Source organism: Hydractinia symbiolongicarpus, chromosome 8 (genome assembly GCF_029227915.1).
Source record: "Hydractinia symbiolongicarpus strain clone_291-10 chromosome 8, HSymV2.1, whole genome shotgun sequence".
Lineage (NCBI taxonomy): Eukaryota > Metazoa > Cnidaria > Hydrozoa > Anthoathecata > Hydractiniidae > Hydractinia > Hydractinia symbiolongicarpus.
The window spans coordinates 14,188,147-14,208,423 of NC_079882.1; the positions used below are offsets into that span (position 1 = coordinate 14,188,147).

Below are 20,277 nucleotides of genomic sequence, written 5' to 3' on the forward strand. Positions count from 1 at the left end.
AAAAACAAAAATTATCAAAATATCAAAATAATAAAAATTATTTGCAATTAAAATAACTACTGAGTCTATTCCTAAAACTTTGCAACTGAACCTGCTCACTGTATCTCTATGGGCAGTGCATTAAAAATTTTTAGACGCATAATAGAGAAGAAGCCAGATTATTTTGCGAGCTTAAGTTTCACTTTAGGAATAGATAACATTGTAGAGTTTTGACAAGTATTTTGACAATGGATTATAACTCTCTAGACCTTCACAAATATTACAACCTAAACATTTCTTTACAAATCCAAAAACAAACTTCAAGTCCAAATCCAGTAAAGAATTTCCAAAATCAAAAATTTCACTCTAAAAATCCAAGTTTAAAATCCAATGCTAATATCTTTTTAATACACAATTTTAAATATCTAAATATAAAATGAAATTACCTTTAATTAAGCATTAATTACTAATTACAGACTTATAGCTAGCTACAGTACAGTGTCCTAAAAGCATTTTTGGGATACCTCTAGCTAGCTAGCTAGTTTAAAAAGAAATTAAAAGTACAAATAAGTGCATAATAAAAGTATCTTTCAAAATATATATGATAAAATTAGTATCACAAACATAAAAACAGATAACAAAAAGCAAAACTGTCCTGCCGTGTAGTAGAATATTCTGCCCCCCTAGATTATTCTACGTGTAGCCGCCAGCACGTCCTTTAGGGAAAAGACTGAATAAAACGTGAAGTCCAAAGTTCAACTTGCACCACCGGGCTTCGAAAATCCATAATGGCGCATAATCTCCTCGAAATAAATTAACGGAAAGGCAGTCATTGTCCCATTTTTTAAATAACCTCTCAGATGAAGATATCGTTACACTCCGTTGTAAGTTTAATACCAAATATGGAATCAAGGGTTTAAAGGCATAGGCTTAAACATCGAAACAAACCCCACGTGCGCGCGGGAAAATCATATCATCAAGGAAATTGAGTTAGTACATATTTGAAGCTAGTCCATTTTTTGAAATATTAAAAATTATATATAAAACGTTTATTTACTTTGTGCTGGGTGCTTGTTCTCGGCTAAACTATTTGTTGTAGATAGTTTGTGGAAGAATTAGTTATGGAAACAGAAAAAACAGGTGAGAAAAACTGTATTTTCTTTATGAAAGTTGTCTCGCCAAATGTTTTACCTTTTTTTCAATGAGTGTTTTCTTGTTTGTAGAAGAATCAAGTTCAAACGTTATCGGGGAGAAGCTTTTATACAAAGCCATTATAAGGGAAACTAGGGAAGAATTAGGTAAGGTCTCTAAAATGTAATTTTTTACTTCATAGACACTGTCACAAAATGTTTTAGTCTTTTAAAAATATTTTTCACAAGGTTGCTTGAAGCAAAATATAAACAAAGCAAAGTACTCAATAATCGGTGAGTGAGTAAGATGAGTAAAGTATCCTCAATGTTAAAAAGTAATCGCCAAACTGTTTCCAATATACAGTATTATACACTTTTTTTTAGTTGACAGTTCTTCGGAAGATGAATGCAACACAGAGCTAAATAAAATATTTTCAGTTGTTGAAAAAGAAGTTTCTAGTAAGTTATGTATGCACTTCCCAACTACCTTTCGTATTTGTAATGCGAATGTCGGTGGTGGCAGCAGGTTGAAAGATGGCGGCTAAAGATATCTTAGTAAATTACACCGAGGATATGGAAGTATTAGAAGAAAGCGTTTTGCAATCTATTAAAAATATTCATGGAAGAAAGAAACGTGCAGATATGGACAGTATTATTGTTGAGTCGAAAGAATTCAGTCCAGAAAAGGTAAAATATACTGTTCAACGACAGACGAGGATTACCTATAGGATAGCTATAGGATAAGTAAAAACATTTGTACTGGCAAAATTACGAGTGTTGGTAGGGAAGAAGGGGAAGATGATATCCAAGAACCAGATGAAAAAGTAGACCACCTCGATCTTCTCGCTCAGGAACTACAACAGGTTAAAAACTTTGAAGTTTTAAAAGAAATAGTTAAAATGGTATCGGACCTGAAAGAATACGTATCGTATGAAGTCGGTAAATTAAGAAAAAATATGGTAAATGATTTGGTTGTTCACTTGAAGGAAGAAAACGATTTTTTAAAAAACGAGATAAAAGAATCTCAAAGTTTGTTGAGGGACGTTTTGTTACAAGACATAAACAAAAATAATCATGAAAAAATTAAAAACAAATCAGAAACCAATGAATGGAACGAAGTAAAGAAAGGTCCCTCGGGAAGATAGAGAAACGATATAATAATAGATTCAGTCTTTCAAATCGGTTTAGTACACTTCAGAACGAACAAAACAACAATAATCACTATGACGCACAACCACTTACGAATAATCAAAGTTACGCACCACCACAACCAAATAAATCTTTAAGAAGACCAAATCCCGTTATTAACCTTTCTCCAGAAAGAGATATTTTACAACATAACATCAAATCATCTGAAACCCGTAAAAATAAAAAGAAGATTAGAATCATCAGTGATAGCATCACAAAGGGCATAAATACTCGAGAGTTCAATAATCATTTGAGAAACGGTGATGCAAGATTTAAAGTTTTTCCTGGTTCAAATATTAAAAATTTGGGTCATTACTCTTTACCAACCTTAGTAGATAAGAAGCCAGAAATAGTAGTTGTGCATGTTGGAATAAACGACTTGCTGGATATAAAGAGAAATAAATCATCGGTTAATGAAATTGCAGAAAAAATAATCAAACTATCACGCGTATACATCGATCATGGCGTCGAAAAAGTTTTTATTTCAAGTGTTATTATCTGTACTCGTATTGATTTTGAGTTTATCAAATCGTTAAATCATATACTTGAGAACGAGGCAAAGAAATATGGCTATATTTTTATCGACAATAGTAATATTATGGAATCTAATTTATGGAAAGATGGATTACATCTAATGGAAAGTGGTAAAGTTTTGTTAGCTAATAATTTCTTATTTTATATAAATAATTTTTTAGGTCTGGATTTTATAGAAACGAATGTATACTGATTTCTGATAGGATAAGCACTGAACTTACGGCATCCTGCTACTAGGGTGTAACACATCCATATGGGGTTACTTCTTCTGAATACAATAAGGAATTAAATGATCAATTTGAGACTGACCAATCACATGATTCTACATATAAAAATTCTCTGAAAAATGTCTGTGATATTAGAATCAAAAATCCTTTCAATCTATTGATAGGATATTTGAACATAAATAGTTTAAGGAAAAAAATAATTGATTTAAGGGAAATCTTTGTGAAATTTGCTCCAGATTATTTTGTATTATCTGAAACAAAATTAGATAGTACTTTTCCAAATAGTCAATTTACTATTGATGATTATGAATTAAGATCTAGAAAAGATCGGGATAAAAATGGGGGTGGGCTAATTGAGTATGTAAAAAAGGGAGTGGTTTGTAAGCAAATAAACATAGCTAACCTTACAAGTAATGAAATTATATGTTCTGAGCTAAACATCAGAAACAAAAAATGGACTATTATCACCCTTTATCGTCCACCACGTCATTCTAATCTTCAAAGTTTCTTTGAAGATTTGGAGAAAATTCTAAACAAAACACTCTCATTTTGTGATAACATCATTGTGATGGGGGACATAAACATTGATACTCATAATAAAAATGAAAAAATAAATTATCATTACATAACTTCTCTTTGCGATACTTTTGACCTAAAAAACTTAGTCAAAGGCAAAACATGTTTTGCAAGTGAACAAGGAACATCAATTGATGTTATTTTAACAAATAAACAAAGGTCTTTTCAAAACACTATGGTTACTGAGACTGGACTCAGTGACCATCATCTGATGATTACAACTTTCCTAAGATCTCATCTGGTAAGATTGAAACCAAAACTAATTGTTTATAGAAGTAACAGAAAGTTTGATAAGAGAAAGTTTCTTTCTGATGTTAGGAATACACGTTTTGATTTTAATGAAAATGACCCTGCTTCAAATTACGACCACTTGACAAAAACGTTTAGTTCTATTATTGAAAAGCATGCCCCTTTAAAACAGAAACTGCTCAGGGGAAATAAAGCACCTTTTTTGAATAAAGAACTTAGGCAAGCCATTTATACCAGGTCAAGATTTAAAAACCGATACAATAAAGATCCTACTGAAGAAAACAAGATTAACTATAAAAAACAACGAAATAAGTGTGTTGGACTCAAAAAGAAAGCCATAAAAATGTATTTTAAAAATGTTATAGATTCTGGGATTGTAGAAAATAAAACTTTTTGGAAAACTATTAAGCCGTTTATAACCAATAAAAGTGGTTTGAACAATGATAACATTATGATTATCAAAGATGATGCTCAGATAACCAATGACAGTGAGTTTGCTGAATTATTTAATGAACACTATATTAACATTGTAGAAAAAAGTAGTGGAACCAAGCCAATATCAATTGATTATCGAAATTCCTCAGACAAAGAGAGACTAATTAATGAGATAATTAAAACATACGAGAGTCATCCGAGTATTGTCAAAATTAAAGCCTGCAACGAAAATATAAATTTTTTTAACTTTGAGGAGGTAGATGACAACACAATCAAAAAACTTTTTACTAATTTAAACATAAATTCCTCTCCAGGTAGAGACAAAATACCCCCAAAGCTTGTGAAGTTAGCTAGTGAATATCTGATTGGCCCATTGAAAAATGCTATAAACAGCAGCATAAAATTGAATATTTTTCCCGATGGAGCCAAACGTGCAACGGTAGCACCTCTTGACAAAGGAGGTAAAGACAAACATAGCATTAAAAATTTTAGACCTGTCAGTGTGTTGAATGAATTTTCAAAATTCTATGAAAACATAATGAAGGATCAAATCATGTCTTTCATAGAATCGAAACTTTCAATATTTTTGTCAGCCTATCGGAAAAACTATAACACACAGCATGTCTTAATTCGTTTACTAGAAGAATGGAAAAAAAAACTTGATAAGAATTACGTGGTTGGTGCAGTCTTAATGGATCTATCAAAAGCATTCGATTGCGTGCCACATGATTTACTAATCGCTAAACTGGAGGCATATGGATTTGAAATTAATGAAATTTGTCCTGTCATACCTAACAAATAGAGAACAATCTACTCGTATAAACGGACACTACAGTCTTTTCCAAATGATTCTTTCAGGTGTGCCGCAGGGATCAATCTTAGGCCCGATAATTTTTAATATTTTTCTTAACGATATTTTTCTTTTTATAACCAGAAGTGACCTACACAACTATGCTGATGATAATACATTGTCAAGCTTTTCCAATTCAATTCCAAACCTCATTAAAATTTTAGAAGGTGAGTCTGAGCAGGCATTAGCATGGCTACATGAAAATAAAATGATTGCTAACCCTGACAAATTTCAATGCATTATAATCAGCAAAGATAGGATAGAAAACACAAGTAGTAAACTGATAAGAATCGGAGATAAAAACATATATTCGCAAGACACAGTCAAACTGTTAGGAGTAAAAATTGACAATAACCTTAGATTTGATCAGCACTTAAATGAGGTTTGCAAGAAAGCATCTGCGCAACTAAATGCTTTGTATAGATTTAAAAACATGCTTCCTTTTAAAGCTAAGAGTGTCTTAGCAGAAAGTTTTGTGTATTCAAACTTTAACTACTGTCCACTTATTTGGAATTTCTCATCTTCAAAATCACTTTCTAGGGTCGAAAAACTCCATAAGCGAGCCCTAAAATTTGTAGATAGCGGATATTCAGAGAGAAAAGAAAAGTACATTTCTAGCAAGAACAAAAGTAACTACATGAAAATTATGCGAATACGAAATCTATGTATAGAGATTTTTAAATCTCTTAATAATTTAAATCCGCCATTTATGTTAGACATCTTTCAACGCAGCGAAAGAAACAGGCCAGTACGAAGTCAATATTTAAATAATCTTAAAACATTGAACTTTAATACTAAAAATTTTGGGGAAAAATGTCTTCGCTCATTGGGGCCCAAAATTTGGAATACTTTACCTTCCGAATTGAAAAGTTGTAACAGCCTTAAAAAATTTAAAACGAAACTAAAGGAGTATGATTTCAGTCACTCGGTCTATTTAAATAATTTTTCATAATTTTTATACATTTTTCATAAAACTATAAACAAATTTTTGTCGGATTTGATTAGTTTCCTGTATATTTATAAGTATGTATTTATTTATTTTTTTATATCAGAAAGCTATATGTACATAGTTATTTCTCCGACGTTAAATAAATTAAGAAGAAGAAAAAAATGTAATACGTCTAGAAAGTAGCGTCCTTGCGAGAAAATAAGTAAAAAATTCTGAGTTTTTAGGCAAGGCACTTTTTTATTATTTTAGAGCAAACTAAAAGATACAAGCGCAGAAGAGAAAAGAAGCTTCAAGCACTTCAAGATGAAGTTATAATTACCCATGATGAAAGATCGGGTAAGTAAAAAATACGATAAAGATAAATGTTTTGAATGATAAATATTTTCCTTTTTTTCTAACCTTTTTACTCATGTTTTCAGATTCACCTGCCGAAAAGCAAAGTGATGGAATTAATACGGAATTCCCTGAAAAGGTCATCACAGAAAATGTAACCACCTTTCAATGTGATGAATGCGACGCAAACTATACACGCAAAAATAAGTTAAAAGCGCATATGTTGAAGAAACATAACACTACGTTAACTGATCAGGGTAAGCGTTCAAAATGTACATTCCCTGGTTGTGAAGAGACTTTTTACCACAAAAGTAGAATGATATCACACCTAATCACATTCCATGGTACGAAGACAAACGTTCGTAATTTGGTATTTGAGGACGAACAGATGTTCATGGAATGGAAAGAAAAAGAAGAATTAGATAAACACATATATTTTTCAAAACAAAGAGGGGATGGCGACTCTAAATTAACGAAATACGCTTATTACGTTTGCCAGCATGACGGGGACGGAAGATCGCATAGAAAAGAAGGTGAACCAGCTCGAAAAACAGAGAAAAAATTTAAACGCGGTCAGATTAAAACAGGACGCTTTTGCCCAGCTAGATTGACCTGTCACATGGACAAAGTTAATAAAGAAATTAGAGTAGAGTATATCACATCTCATAGCCACGCAGTCAATTTAGAAAATACTGTTTTTCAACCCATACCATCAACCATCCGCCAGGAAATAAATGCAAAACTGTCTATTGGTATACCAGTTAACGAAGTATACAAGGACTTACGTGACGGGATGGGTAACCGTAATACCAGGGAAAACGACTCAAAAATAACGCGGGCACATCTGGTCAGTAAGAGCAATGTTACTGACATAAAAAGACACATAAAATACGGTAGAAGGCTACACCCTGATGACAGCACATCAACTCACTTGTTGGTGAAAAAATTAGAAATGGAAAATTAAAACTGTATTATTGTGTATAAGCCACAGGGACAGTCAGTTGCTATTGGGCCAAAAATGTACGATGATATCGATATCAAAAAGGATCTCTTTGCAATCGGAATTCAAACAAGGGAACAGCTGGAAATGTTCATTAAGGGTGCAAACAAAGTACATTGTATAGATGGCACCCACAGCACGAACAAGTATGAGTTCCCATTGACAACTGTGATCGTGCCAGATGAATTTAATAAAGGTTATCCAGTGGGTTGGTTGATATCCAATCGAAATGACGAATTAACTCTCCGGCCATTCTTAGAAGAAATAAAAAGCAGATGTCCTGGCGACTTCACAGTTAACTGTTTGATGACAGACGATGATAATTCCGGGTGGAACGCATTTTCTGCTGTTTTTGGAGAAACTAAGCACCATCTGTGTAAGTGGCACATAACCCGGGCTTGGCGCAGGAATCTGAAATTAGTTCCAGAAAGTCAGCAAGATGAAGTAATGCAACACCTTTTGGTTATTTTAAATGAAAAAGATGCTTCACAATTTGAAATTCTGCAAAGGGGATTCCTCAAAAAATGTTTTGTAATTGCTCCTGCTTTTGCCAAGTACTTTCAGGACCGCTATGTTCGAAGGGCCGAAAAATGGGCGATGTGTTACAGGCAGTTTGAACATTGCAACACAGATACTAATATGTTTGTTGAATCGTTTCATAACAAACTGAAAACATTCTTTATGGAAAGACCGAATAAAAGAATTGACGACCTCATCAATTTGCTGCTAACCATTGAAGAAGAGGACTATTGGCATAGAAAGAGAAGCCTGACTTATTACGGAAATTTAAAAAATATTTCTATTGAGGACTCAAGGCATACCAAAGGTTTAAGCATATCAGACGCTAAAGTGGAAAAGCTGTCAGAAAGTGAATGGACAGTACAGTCCCAAAGTCGCGATGGATGTCAGTACAACGTGAGGATGTTTGAAAACAAATGCACCGACAACGATTGCTTGGATAGGTGAGTAAAAAATGTTATAATACGAAATACAAAAAAAACAAAACAAAATTTAAAGGTTAGAAGTTTGAAGATTGAGGAGAAATTTAAAAACTTAAAACTCGCTGTAAAACGATTTCATACATTTGTTTGCTTCCTAATGCGAAAGATAATATTTATATATTTTGTAATAACATTCTTTTATTTCACGCTCAAGATGCCTGTAGCTACCATGCTTTGGATTGTGCGCTCATTTATATTCCTGCAATTGTCTGGACACAGAATTGATATGCAAACATATTCATAAAGTCCATTCACTAGTGGTAGCAATATATACATCTGACGTCAAGACCGCTAAAGTTCCAACTGCGTTATCAACGGAGGACGAGGAATTCGCTTTTGTGGAACCTATCGCAACAACTCCACAAAAAATAGGAAGATCTGAAATTGAGAAATATGAAGAGAGCACAGTAAAATTAGGAGAACTCGTTCACAACCCTATTGTTGCATCATTACGCTTACCCAACATCAACAAACAGCTGCAAGACATTATTACGCAGTGCAAAGCTGTAGCAATGCTTTCCGCTGATTCCGTTGACTCTATGGCTGCTTTAACACCTATTTACAGCGAAACAGAATGGGAAATTAGTCCTAATGAAAAACTCGACACACAGTTGCGTCCTGGGCGTTTTGAAAAGACCAAAAAGGTTCCACTAAAGCGAAGAAGTAATTATTCATATCCGTTTTACGAGAAAAAACAGATTATTGTGGATGGCAATAAATCTAACACCTACATGAATGTACCTACAGTTGTTCCAGCACCATTGGAAAAACAAAAACCTACCGTTCAATCATCTAAAAACATCAAGGAACGGAAAAAAAAATCAACCTCCAACAAAAGCATCGGCTTGTCAACAATTGTCGTTGAAAATAATTCCACTAACCCTAATGTGACGCCCAGGGTGTCGGGGTTTGACGATATGCGATTACCATTGCTGAAGTTTGATTGTGTCACAATTACTTTTTTCATTGTTGTCTTTGGAGGTCACATTCACTGAATCTGAACTGCGCGAACTCAAGAATGTCGAACGTGGTTGTAGACCTGGTTGGCTACAAGATGAGATCATTACAGCTTATTTGTTTCACCTACGCTGTAAAAACACCGACATGATATATCTTGATCCGGCAGAGGTACTTGCTATAGATCGCTTCAAGTCCATCAGAGGCTTATTTTCAAAAATCGACTTATATAATATCAAGTACGTGCTTATACCATACAACGACGGCGGCACACATTGGATTTTGACAGTTGTGGATGTGAAAAGTGGATCGATCATTGTACTCGACCCCATGACAACCGACTACAATCCTAATCTAAAATCCCATAGCGATGCGGTATCAGTGGCAATGAAAATTCTCCAAAAGAAATTTTGGAAAAACGTAACCAACATATCCATCAAAACAGAAGAACATGTGATGCAGAAAGATGCACGCAGCTGTGGTGTATACTGATGCTTCTACGCGTCAAAGATAATGTCAGGTAAGTGTTTCATTTATAGGACTTGTCTAAGCGAAATTAAGAAATGAAGACGTATAATTTAAATACCTTCATAAGTTTTGTTAATAAAATTTTATGACTTTCGTTAAGGTGGCAAGCTAACTGACAAATGCGATCCAATGGGCTTTAGAAGACATATATATAAGACGATTGTCGGAAATTGTATTCCATTTGCACGTACATGAAAGAATATTCAGAAAGAACATTCAATGTGTCGGGTAAGGGCATTTATATTCATATTTATGAGTACACAAGCAATCAATTGTCGTAATGAGTTCGAACTTTTATGATTCTTCTTCTTGATTTTAGGCATGTCTAAAAAAACCCAAAGACAACGAAGTTGACTGGGTGCAATGTACACGATGTCCGCAATGGTATCATTGCAAATGCGCTTCGTTTACGGCGGAACAAGCCGATTTAGCAGTCAACTTCCGTTGCTGATGACATTTATCTGTTATTTCTAGTTATTTCTAGGGACCATCACTATTTTTAATTTTTTTAAATGTTTTTTAGATCATCATCATTTTGTTGCTTAACTGGAAATAAATCAAAATAAAATAAAGTGATCTACCAACTATCTAGTTAAACTTTTTAAAACACAAGATAACACAAAATGCTTTGTTGTTTTTATATCTAAACCTAGTGCGGTGAAAAGAGAGATTCGTCTTATTATTATAAGAAGAAAAATTTAACTTTATTGTAAAATGTTCCAATTCCTTTTTTTTCTTTTTTTCTTACTACGCGCTCGCACGCATTTGTTTAAGGCCCCTAAAGCGCATCTGGCCAAGCCCACGGTGCGTGCGTCCAAAAAAAAATTTAAAAAAAAATGGGGCAATGACTGCCTTTTCGTTAATTCCTCCGAAATGGTCTATTATGCAACTTCTAACACACCACAACCCCTTTAAAGGTTGTTTTATAGATTTGTTTTGTTTACGCTTTCCTGTAGTGCAATTGTCACGGACAGTTGAATAAAAATTTTTTTGCTTGCTTTTTGATGCGTTTCTTTGTGTTTCTTGATATTTTTAAAACTTATTTTTAACGTATGTTTAATAATAATTTAGCCTCTGATCGTAAGTATTCAAATGAGATTCGGCTTCCGTAAATTTCCTCTTTCGATTTCGTAAACAAATGTGAACGGACGCGAAGTGCCAAGTGCTCGAGTAGACACGTTTAGGTATCTTTTGTATTGATACATAGCTAAGTGATACTAGAAATTAAAAAAAAGGTTGCGAAGCATTTCGCAAGTTGCAAGCAAAATTAAACTATCCAATACTTTGTCCCTAGCGCTTCTTGTTTCTTTGGCGCTAACATCTTCCGAAATACATCAAAATTGAATATCATATAGAAGAACCCTGGGGACGAGGTAGGAAAATGAACGCTCTGCGGAACAATTCGTTGCTCAAAAACAGTTTTTTTTGCGAATAGACTGCGCGAGTATTTGATGTGCGAGAAAATTAGATTACGCGAAACTAACAAAAACGAATAACGCGTGTTAAAATTTTGTACCGCCTTTTCCCACAGAATGGTAAAAGTAAAGAGCGCAATACAAAATTACACTTTTAGCAGTATTCCGAAAGACATGTGATACATCGAGTTGTACAACCCGCAGAAGTTGGTCCTAACGTAACGATTTCGTAAATGACCTCACAACAAAACAGTATTTTTTTCACGTAAAAATACCGGCAGTAGAAGCCACAGAATCTGCTGGAACGAATTTCGAAAACTCACGGGAAACAATTAAAACAAAAACAAACAAATCAAACAGTTTTTTAACTTTATCAAGATTTATTAAATAGCTTCAAATTTGGGCAGGAAAACAATAACGGATTCGCCTTCTTTTCACCACACGCATTAGAAGATTACATCACTCACTCCCATTGTACACAATCTAAAAGAAAAAGAAAACATTTTCATATAGTGAAGCTTCCAGTGCCTTTAAGGGATGGCCAAGTCAATGGAATTGAAAGCGCTGTTTTTCATCTTATAAATAATTAAGGCTAATTCGGAAAAGTATAAAAGAAAAAAACTAAACAATTTGGCAACTTTACTAATTTTATACGCAAAGTTCCAACCATACCAACAGTTTCCAAATCTGACAAAATCATTTTAGAAGTGTTTATTTTTTCAGAATTTGATTGATGCAAGGCCAAGGGAAATTAAATAAGTTTATTGTCCTAGACCCATTTAAAAACATATGCTTCTCATCATTCAGTTTTTTTTCAACCAACATTAATGTAATCACGCAGAGGAAATTATAATGTCTCTTGTGTGTGTTTTAGAAGCTGAGTACACAAATACACAAATATTACAAGTGCTGAACTTTGGCAATCATATTTTGCAATCAGACCCTTTTAAAAACTATGCTGAACCATGTCAATTATTAAATTCAGCACTAATAGAAAAGCACCTTGGATAGGATTCTTTGTTGGGCGAATAAAATGACTATCGTGATCGGTTTATCGTGAATGAAATAGTAATTTTTACACAAATAATTTAAAAAATAATGAACTTTGTTATGTGGGTTGTTCTCAAACACACGTGAGCGGTGGACAAAAAACTGTGATGTAATTTCTCTTGGTCTATTATTCCTGAGAATATTCTAAAATAAGAGGGTGTCAATAAGCTGCAAACAGCCACATATATAAGGGCGAGTTCGGGCAACTTTTCCAATTAAATTAGTGATTGTCTTTCAAAACCGCCCGCACTTTCCCGAACTTGCCTCGAGCATTTTCAAAATTCAATTCCTTGTAACATACCTTGTGGACGATAGTTGGAAAAAGATGCTTTAAGAGAAAGAAGTTAATAAAAATTAAAAGTTATTTATCAAGTAAATTTTATCAAAAAACATCAAAAACAGTTCTTTTAAGAACTTTACTACCACATAGTTTACTTTATGGTCTATGCAGGTTTTTTCGGGTGAATACTTCAATTTTTTTGCAAAACGCTAAACTTGCCCAAAAACGCCTGCACGTTACACGGCGTATGCAGCTTATCAGCACCCTTGTTCTAAAATTACAAGCAGTTTCGAAGATGCCCACGCCGTTTAGAGGACGTGGTGCGGCTTGGGCATCCTTGAAGTTCTGTTTAATGACAGTTTTAATGTTTTAATGTCGTTTTAAACCTTGTTCTCAGGGAGGGTGTACGGAAAACTAATTCCTATTGACAATTACATTGCTGTTGGTTTGATAGCAAAAGAGGATATTTTTTTAATTACTGTAACAGGTTACTTATATAATAAATAAAAAATGATAAAAAACGGTTGGTCAGCTCACTCTAGCGCCCAGAGCTATTTGTTTTGTCTGCGCCCTAGCTACAGGTTTTCCTATATCTGGCTATCAGTTAGGTAGTAATACAGCTTCTCCATATGTATTCTACAAATTACTTTCAATTCTTTTATACAAAACTGAGCTCTAGCTAGCTACCTTTCGTGTGATTAAGCCTTACCTTGATTTGGATAAAACCAATTAAAATTGATAATATTGTATTCTTACATCTTCTTAGAAACAATAAAATAAAACACAGCTCGACGCGTTATAATTGTACAAATTACTTCAATTTTTCTTTAGGAAAGGGTACCTTACACAGGAGCTTTCCAATCAAAATAAAATCTCCAGAAAAAGCACAGCAACAAAAAAGCTTAAAATACACAAGTAAAGTCGATTAGAAACAGGACTAGCAATAAATTTTTTCAAAAGAAGAAAACCGTTTTAATACTATTATTTTTCATTAAAATACAACTATAATAGTATTAGAAGCAAAATTGCAAAGTAATTAATTAATTATTTATACCATAATTAGCTATAATACAAAGAAATAAGGCATATTTTGGGTCTGTAAAATATACGTGTCTAAAATGCCGACTACCGTTTCTTGTTCACGGCATATTCCTCTTTGTGTGTTCAAGTTCGGCGGACGTATAATCCGGACCAAAAGACGGGGGGGGGGGGTCAAAATCCGGGGGTGGGGGGGTACGAGCCGTACTTATTGCATTTTTAACTAAACTTATACTTTAACCCCTCGGTCCAAACTTATTTGTTTTATTAGAAAAAAAAATACCCTAGCTTTATGTGCAAAAATATCAGTCCTATTTCTTTACGCTGATTTTATATGATTTTTTTTCTATCGAAATTTTGAGAATCTCAATAATTCTCTTGGTATACCTCGCGTGTAGCAAACGTGCTCCACAATTTCGCTTCGCTCGCTTCGCTCGCAAAGCTCAATTGCTTCGCAATAAACTAAATGAGTTTATAGTGCTGGTGTTAGGTTAGGATAATTCCTCTAGTGTTTATTCATTTTACTAATTATTCGGTTTAAGAATAATGCAACACGAAAGCGACGATCCCATGCTAGCATGAACACCTTTATGGCAAGACTTAGCCACCTGACAGACCCTATTGTCCCAGAGGGGACCCGGTCTAGTCTTAATCCTAGCCCCAATGTTCCAGATGGAACTCTGGCTAGCAAATGCAGTACCCAACAGGAGGAAGAAAGAATATCTATCACTGGTTCAAACCTCTGGTTTAGATCTACGCGCTCAGAATCGCCTTCTTCCAAAGATGAAGCATCAGAGCATTCTAAAAAGGGTACCAAAGAGCCAGCCCAAGAGTACTGGCAACAGTCCACTGATGACTATGAAGAGGACAGCAAGGCCTCGGGACCAGAAGTCACGTCATCAGTGGCATGTGCCGCCAAAGTGTTTTGGCAAAAAAGGCTCAAGGGCGATGTTCTCAAGTGGAAGTTAGAAACGGCAGCAATTCCATCGAACTGCAACTTTCTACTCCCAAAGAGAACAAACACCAAAATTTGGAAAACACTTTCCAATTTTCACAGGTCCACTGACGTTAAGATGCAGGGCATCCAAAACATGCACTCAGCGTCGGTTGATATGCTTCTGAAAGCTTCATCTACGTTGGTGGAGAAATCTGGTGATGCCAACGCAGACACAAAGGGTCCGTTAAACGACCTTAAGGACGCCATGAACCTCGCTGGTAAGACCTCCCAGCTGCTAAATCAGGTCAGGCAAGACTTAATTAAGCCTTCCTTGCCAAAGGAGTACGTAGCCTTAGCTACGGAAGTGGAAGAGGATTCCGAATGGCTGTTTGGTTCCTCCGTCTGCGAAAGGCTTGAGAAGCTGAAAAAGGAGAACCAGCTCAAATCACTCGTGGAAAGAGGCCAAAAAAGAAGATTCGAGCCTTCATCAAACAAAGGGCCCTCTTACAAGCCCCCAAAGAGGGCCAACTACCACAATGGGCAATCCCAATCAAAGAAACCGTACCACAGCCACAACAGCAACTTTTCCAAGCACACCAACAGGAAAAATTAATCCCTGGGGTAAGCGATACGCAGTTCCCTGCCTTCTTCTCATATCGACCTGATCCCAACTGCATCGGAGTAAACTCGTTTACTGAGGATTGGCACAATATCTCGTTTTATGCCTTCCCACCCTTCGCCTGCCTTCCCCAGGTAATTCAAAAGATCCATAGTGATAAGGCAGTAGGTATCCTGGTAGTTCCGGACTGGCCTAACCAACCATGGTTCACAGGGTATTCTGAACTAATCATTAAAGAAATTCTTGTTTTACCTAGAATGGACCTATTACTGCTTCCACAGCAACCAAGTGTCTTTCATCCACTGCATCCAAATCTAAGTCTTCGGATAGCAATTGTCTCAGGGAGGCAATAAACCTAAAACAGTCATGTTCTGACGATCTTAAACAACTGCTCACTGCATCGTGGTCAGAAAAAACCCAATCCAGCTATAATCTCTATTTAAGGAAATGGCTGAAGTTTTGTGAAAGTGAAAAAATCCCAGAACATTATGGGGCTAGTCATAAACAAGGTATGGACTTCCTTGCTTTCCTTTTCCACGTAGAAAAGGCAAGTTATGGATACATCGCAGCGGCAAGGTCAGCCCTGTCAGCTGTATTACCAAAGGATGCAGGAACAAGCTTTGGTAAGAACGAGGACGTTAGCAGACTAATCAAGGGAGTTTTCAAGCTACGTCCTTCCCTACCAAAACACACTGTGATATATGACCCTGATGTAATATTAAACTATATGACAATCTTGCCTGGTAACCAGCACCTGGAGTTAGAGTTACTAACGAAAAAACTAGCCACCCTGTTGTGCCTCCTGAGTGGCCGGAGAGCCCAGACATTAGGTGCCCTAAAGGTTAACTTTCGTCATCGATCTTCAGATATGTACACTTTCTACATCTCTACAATCATGAAGACAACAAAACCAGGCAAACATCAGGAACCTCTGCAATTCGAGAAGTACCACCTCGATAACCGGATATGTATAGTCCACTGCCTAGATGAATACCTGAGGAGGACAGACCTTATACGAGAGAACCTTGAAAACCAACCAAGGGAACTACTTCTCTCCTATGCATATCCCCATAAACCTATCGGAATCACCACCATTGCAAAATACGTTAAAACTTTCTTAGGCTTGGCTGGCATCGATATTAAGACGTTTAGCACCCATTCTACAAGGAGTGCGTCTACCAGCAAGGCAGAGGACATAGGCGTACCTATGAAGACAGTCGCAAAGGCGGCAGGCTGGAGAGGCACTAGCACGTTTGCAAAACATTACAAATTGCCCATAAGCAAGAACTTTGGGAACGAACTTCTTAAATGTTTATAAACACATTTGCTTGCGTTAGATTTTGTATATATATATGTAATAGACATGTATCGTTATTGTACATTGTGGCATTGCCAGGAGTCATAACAGACAAACCATAAATATGTAGTTCTGTTTAATCATATACTAGTCCTTACCCAGTTTTTACTAAACTGTTTGTTGAATCCAAAATAGGTGGCTTTGAAATCTCATTTGAATACTTACGATCAGAGGCTAAATTATTATTTACAAAATTAGACAAATAAAATGAAGTTTAATTAAAATAATAATTTAGCTCTGATCTAAGTATTCAAGTGCCCACCACCACTCCCCTAACACCTTTAGCACTATTATTCACTATTTTGGCCTTCACAATGGGTCTTTGAAGCAGGAAATTTACGGGAGCCGAATCTCACTTGAATACTTAGATCAGAGCTAAATTATTATTTTAAACTTCATTTCATTTGTCTAATTTTGTAAAAAAGTATCTATATTTATTTTATTTCATTCTTTTATTTTCTCCTTGTCTACTTTTTTAATGTTAGCACAGAATAAAATCTGGATCAGGCTCTCAACAGCTAAAATTTTGCCACAAAAGTTCTACACTAAAACATAAGTTTTGCCCAGTGTTCAGTAAGAACCAGCAAAAAATAAGCTAAGGGAAGAACTTTTGTGGGGAAAAACTTTTGGCAGTAATTTTGCCTTAATTGCCACAAAAGTTTCTTTCGTAAAACACGCTAATGTAAATCAATCGCGAAAGTTTATTGCCATGAAATATTTAACTTTTAAAAAACGGGAATCTTTTCTCTCTTTTGTTTATACAAACTTAAGAATAACTTGAAAATATACGAAACTCTCATATATATATATGCGAAAGTATATTCCCCCAAAAGTTGACTCCTGAAATTTTGCTGTGATATTGGTACAGCAAAACTTTCTTTCCTGAAAGAAGGCATTTTTACTCTTGAGTTGCAACACTACTGGAATTTAGAACCCTACATTAATATATATTTTGCTCGTGACTTTTGCCACTGTCCAAGTAAAAAACTGCTAATTAAGGGAAAAGTGCCTCAATTAAAAAAAGCAAATTTGGCCTAATTTAAACATGAGAACTAAATTATCTCATAAATTTTGACCAAATAGCAGCCTGTTTAGTATTGCTGCAATAATGTTGGGGCAGCAGATTATGTTGACCTTTTATTGCATAAATATGACTTGGGATTAAAATGAATTTATATTTGAAAAAGAATAATTCTTATTAAAGCAAGCTAGGCTTAGCGTAAAGTGAATAACATGAAGTACTTCTTTAGCTTACTAGGTATAAATAATTTTTAAAAAAACCACTTTTACCTTTTTGTAATTTTTTTTTGTTAATTTTCTATTTTGTTTACAAACATTGATACCTAGCTGTGTTTTTTGTACATTATGTTGTGTAAATTATTGTATGTTGCATTATTCCTCATTGAACGGTTCTCAAACTTTAAATGCACAACAAATGTTCAATGCACAACAATAACTGAACGCACAATGATCTTTGTAGATTCATTCATTCATTTATTAGATTCATGAGATCACTTTTAAAAGCTTTTATAAGTAAAACAACAGGGATACAATTTTTTGAGAAAGAGGATACAAAGTTATACAAAGTTAACAGTGATACATTTTTTAATAAAAAAAATAGGGATAAATTTTTAAAAGAATAACCTAAAATTTTACACAGGTTTAATTTAATAACTTTTTGACGTTACTTAACAAATAATTATGTATCAAAATCTCAAATTTTGATGCAAAAAAACAAAATTGACAATCTCTTTCCCACAGCTTACTATTCTTTTCTATTCTAATAGAAAAAAACTAATAATTTGGGGGGACAAGGCTGATATTGTGGAATAGGCTACTTCATTACATAATTTCAGTCTTGCCTTTGTGCAACTCTTATTGCTTCACTATACTTTGCAATGGTAATTATTAAGAATAATCACTTTTAGTTATCTAAGCATACCAAGGATGTTATTATGACACTAGTGAGTTAAAAAGATTATAAACAATGTATTTCTGATTTTAGATGTATTAAATTTATTAGAAGCATTTTATTTTATTTTGTCCTTTTACCAGACAGTATAAATAATATATCTTACTGATTTTTTAGATTAAGAAAATGAGTGAAAACAGAAAGCCACAAGATAAATGTAAATTCCAAGTAAACGAATTGGTGCTATGTTATGAGCCAGACCCAATGAAAGCATGTATGCTGTATGAAGCAAAGGTCACAATATGAAAAATTACTGTAAATTTTAATTTGCTATATCAAAGCGTTTTCAAAATGTGCATAACCTTTTTTAGATATTGGATATAGATATTACTAAAGATGACAAGGGAAGAAAAGTGTCAGAGTATTATGTCCATTTCCAAGGCTGGAATAAAAGGTGAATTATATATTGGATCTGGATCATTTTTAAAAATTTTGTTGTAGATCCTTGTTATCAAGTTTTTATTTATAGCTGGGATCGCTGGATATTGGAAGAACAGTTACTCAAAGATATAGAAAGTGGGAGAGCACTACAAGCCAAACTGTATAAAGAAGCTATCAAGTAAATTTTACTGAGTAGTTTATGGATGCTTATATGTATGACACAAAATGTCTAACTCAACTTACCTTAGTTTACTTGTTAAGAATAACTGTTTATTTTTCCCAAAACTCTTAAAATAAGGCCCTGTTTTATTGTAAAAACTGAAAGATATAGATGAGAAAACATTATCCAAAAAATTTTATTGAAAACTAAAGATCAGAACATGTTTAAATGTTTTACTTAAATAGCAAACTCACCCTATATTTTTTCTACCTACAGAGCAGCCATTGCAATTACAGTATATACCGCCTGAATGTAATGTTACATGTGCACAATAGTTATCACCTTCACATGAGCTTTCGGTAGCGTCAGAACTTTCGTTTTTATTATATATCCATTGTTAAATACAAGATCTATTTTTGCATGTCAAAAACAATAGAGTTCGTGTCCCACACGTGAAGTATAACGATCGCATGAAATTTTCGTGTGGCTTATTGTTTTTTATAATTATCGCAGCTGCTAAGGGATCGTCTCCGAGATCGTTTCAAAAAAAATCGTTTCAAATCGTTTCATTTTTTAATTAGCATAGCATGTGATACGAATTTGAAACGATTTTAAAGTAATGTTTAATTTTTTGAAATCGTTTCAGATCGTATGGAAATCGTTTCACTATTTTGTAAATTGTTTCATTAAAAAATAAAATCGTTTCATAATCGTTTCATAATCGTTTCAAGATTGTTTTATTTTATTCTTGAAATCGTTTCACATAACCATAATTCGTTTCAAAATCGTATCATTATGATCGTTTCAGTATATTTATTTTAGATCGTTTCAAAATCGTTTCAAGGTGTTTGTTTTACATTTTTTTAACATAAAAGAAATTATTAATCTAATAAAGGTCTCTCCATAAAACCTACGCGCTGTCACATAGGTAAATTTCTACATCGTAAAAAATCGCGTATATAAAAACATTATTTATAAAGATTTGCTTTCGGAAATTGTTTCAGCATATTTATTTGAGATCGTTTCAGGATGTTTGATTTAAATTTTTTTTTACATAAGAAGAATAAAAGCAATAATTATTAATAGAACTCATTACGTTAGGGCATCATTAGGTTGTATATCGCAGAAGTCG

General features: G+C 34.2%; 4 protein-coding genes and 1 long non-coding RNA gene across 7 annotated transcripts in view; 4 read left to right on the forward strand and 1 right to left on the reverse strand.

The window, feature by feature from the left end:
• The first annotated feature begins 478 nt into the window (after positions 1–478).
• On the forward strand, positions 479–3,056 carry LOC130656060 (uncharacterized). The gene is made up of 2 exons (XM_057458904.1): positions 479–1,403; positions 1,494–3,056. Exon 2 carries the CDS (start codon positions 2,218–2,220, stop codon positions 3,022–3,024), a length of 807 nt encoding a protein of 268 aa, XP_057314887.1. The 5' UTR covers positions 479–1,403; positions 1,494–2,217; the 3' UTR covers positions 3,025–3,056.
• Positions 3,057–3,809: 753 nt separating this feature from the next.
• LOC130653772 (uncharacterized) lies at positions 3,810–8,077 on the forward strand. The gene is made up of 4 exons (XM_057456287.1): positions 3,810–4,195; positions 4,373–4,509; positions 6,367–6,453; positions 6,537–8,077. The coding sequence occupies exons 1-4, from the start codon at positions 3,810–3,812 to the stop codon at positions 7,412–7,414; spliced, it is 1,488 nt and encodes a 495-aa protein (XP_057312270.1). The 3' UTR covers positions 7,415–8,077.
• On the forward strand, positions 7,469–10,595 carry LOC130653773 (uncharacterized). The gene is made up of 4 exons (XM_057456288.1): positions 7,469–8,412; positions 8,473–8,515; positions 8,616–10,164; positions 10,256–10,595. Exons 1-3 carry the CDS (start codon positions 7,469–7,471, stop codon positions 9,444–9,446), a joined length of 1,818 nt encoding a protein of 605 aa, XP_057312271.1. The 3' UTR covers positions 9,447–10,164; positions 10,256–10,595.
• A 1,108-nt stretch (positions 10,596–11,703) lies between these two features.
• Positions 11,704–13,561, reverse strand: LOC130656065 (uncharacterized). The gene is made up of 2 exons (XR_008984824.1): positions 13,391–13,561; positions 11,704–11,834 (listed from the first exon to the last, which is right to left on the reverse strand). It is a non-coding gene; the product is annotated as an uncharacterized LOC130656065 (long non-coding RNA).
• Positions 13,562–18,706: 5,145 nt separating this feature from the next.
• LOC130656057 (male-specific lethal 3 homolog) overlaps positions 18,707–20,277 on the forward strand; it is a 44,742-nt gene continuing 43,171 nt past the window's right edge. For all 3 annotated transcript variants that reach the window (XR_008984822.1, XM_057458897.1, XM_057458898.1), the window contains exons 1-3: positions 18,707–18,838; positions 18,916–18,998; positions 19,074–19,163. Coding sequence is in view for 2 of the 3 variants with exons in the window: in XM_057458897.1 (XP_057314880.1) it covers positions 18,731–18,838; positions 18,916–18,998; positions 19,074–19,163 (281 nt within the window). In the remaining variant the exon portion in view is untranslated. The remainder of the gene's footprint in view (positions 18,839–18,915; positions 18,999–19,073; positions 19,164–20,277) is intronic.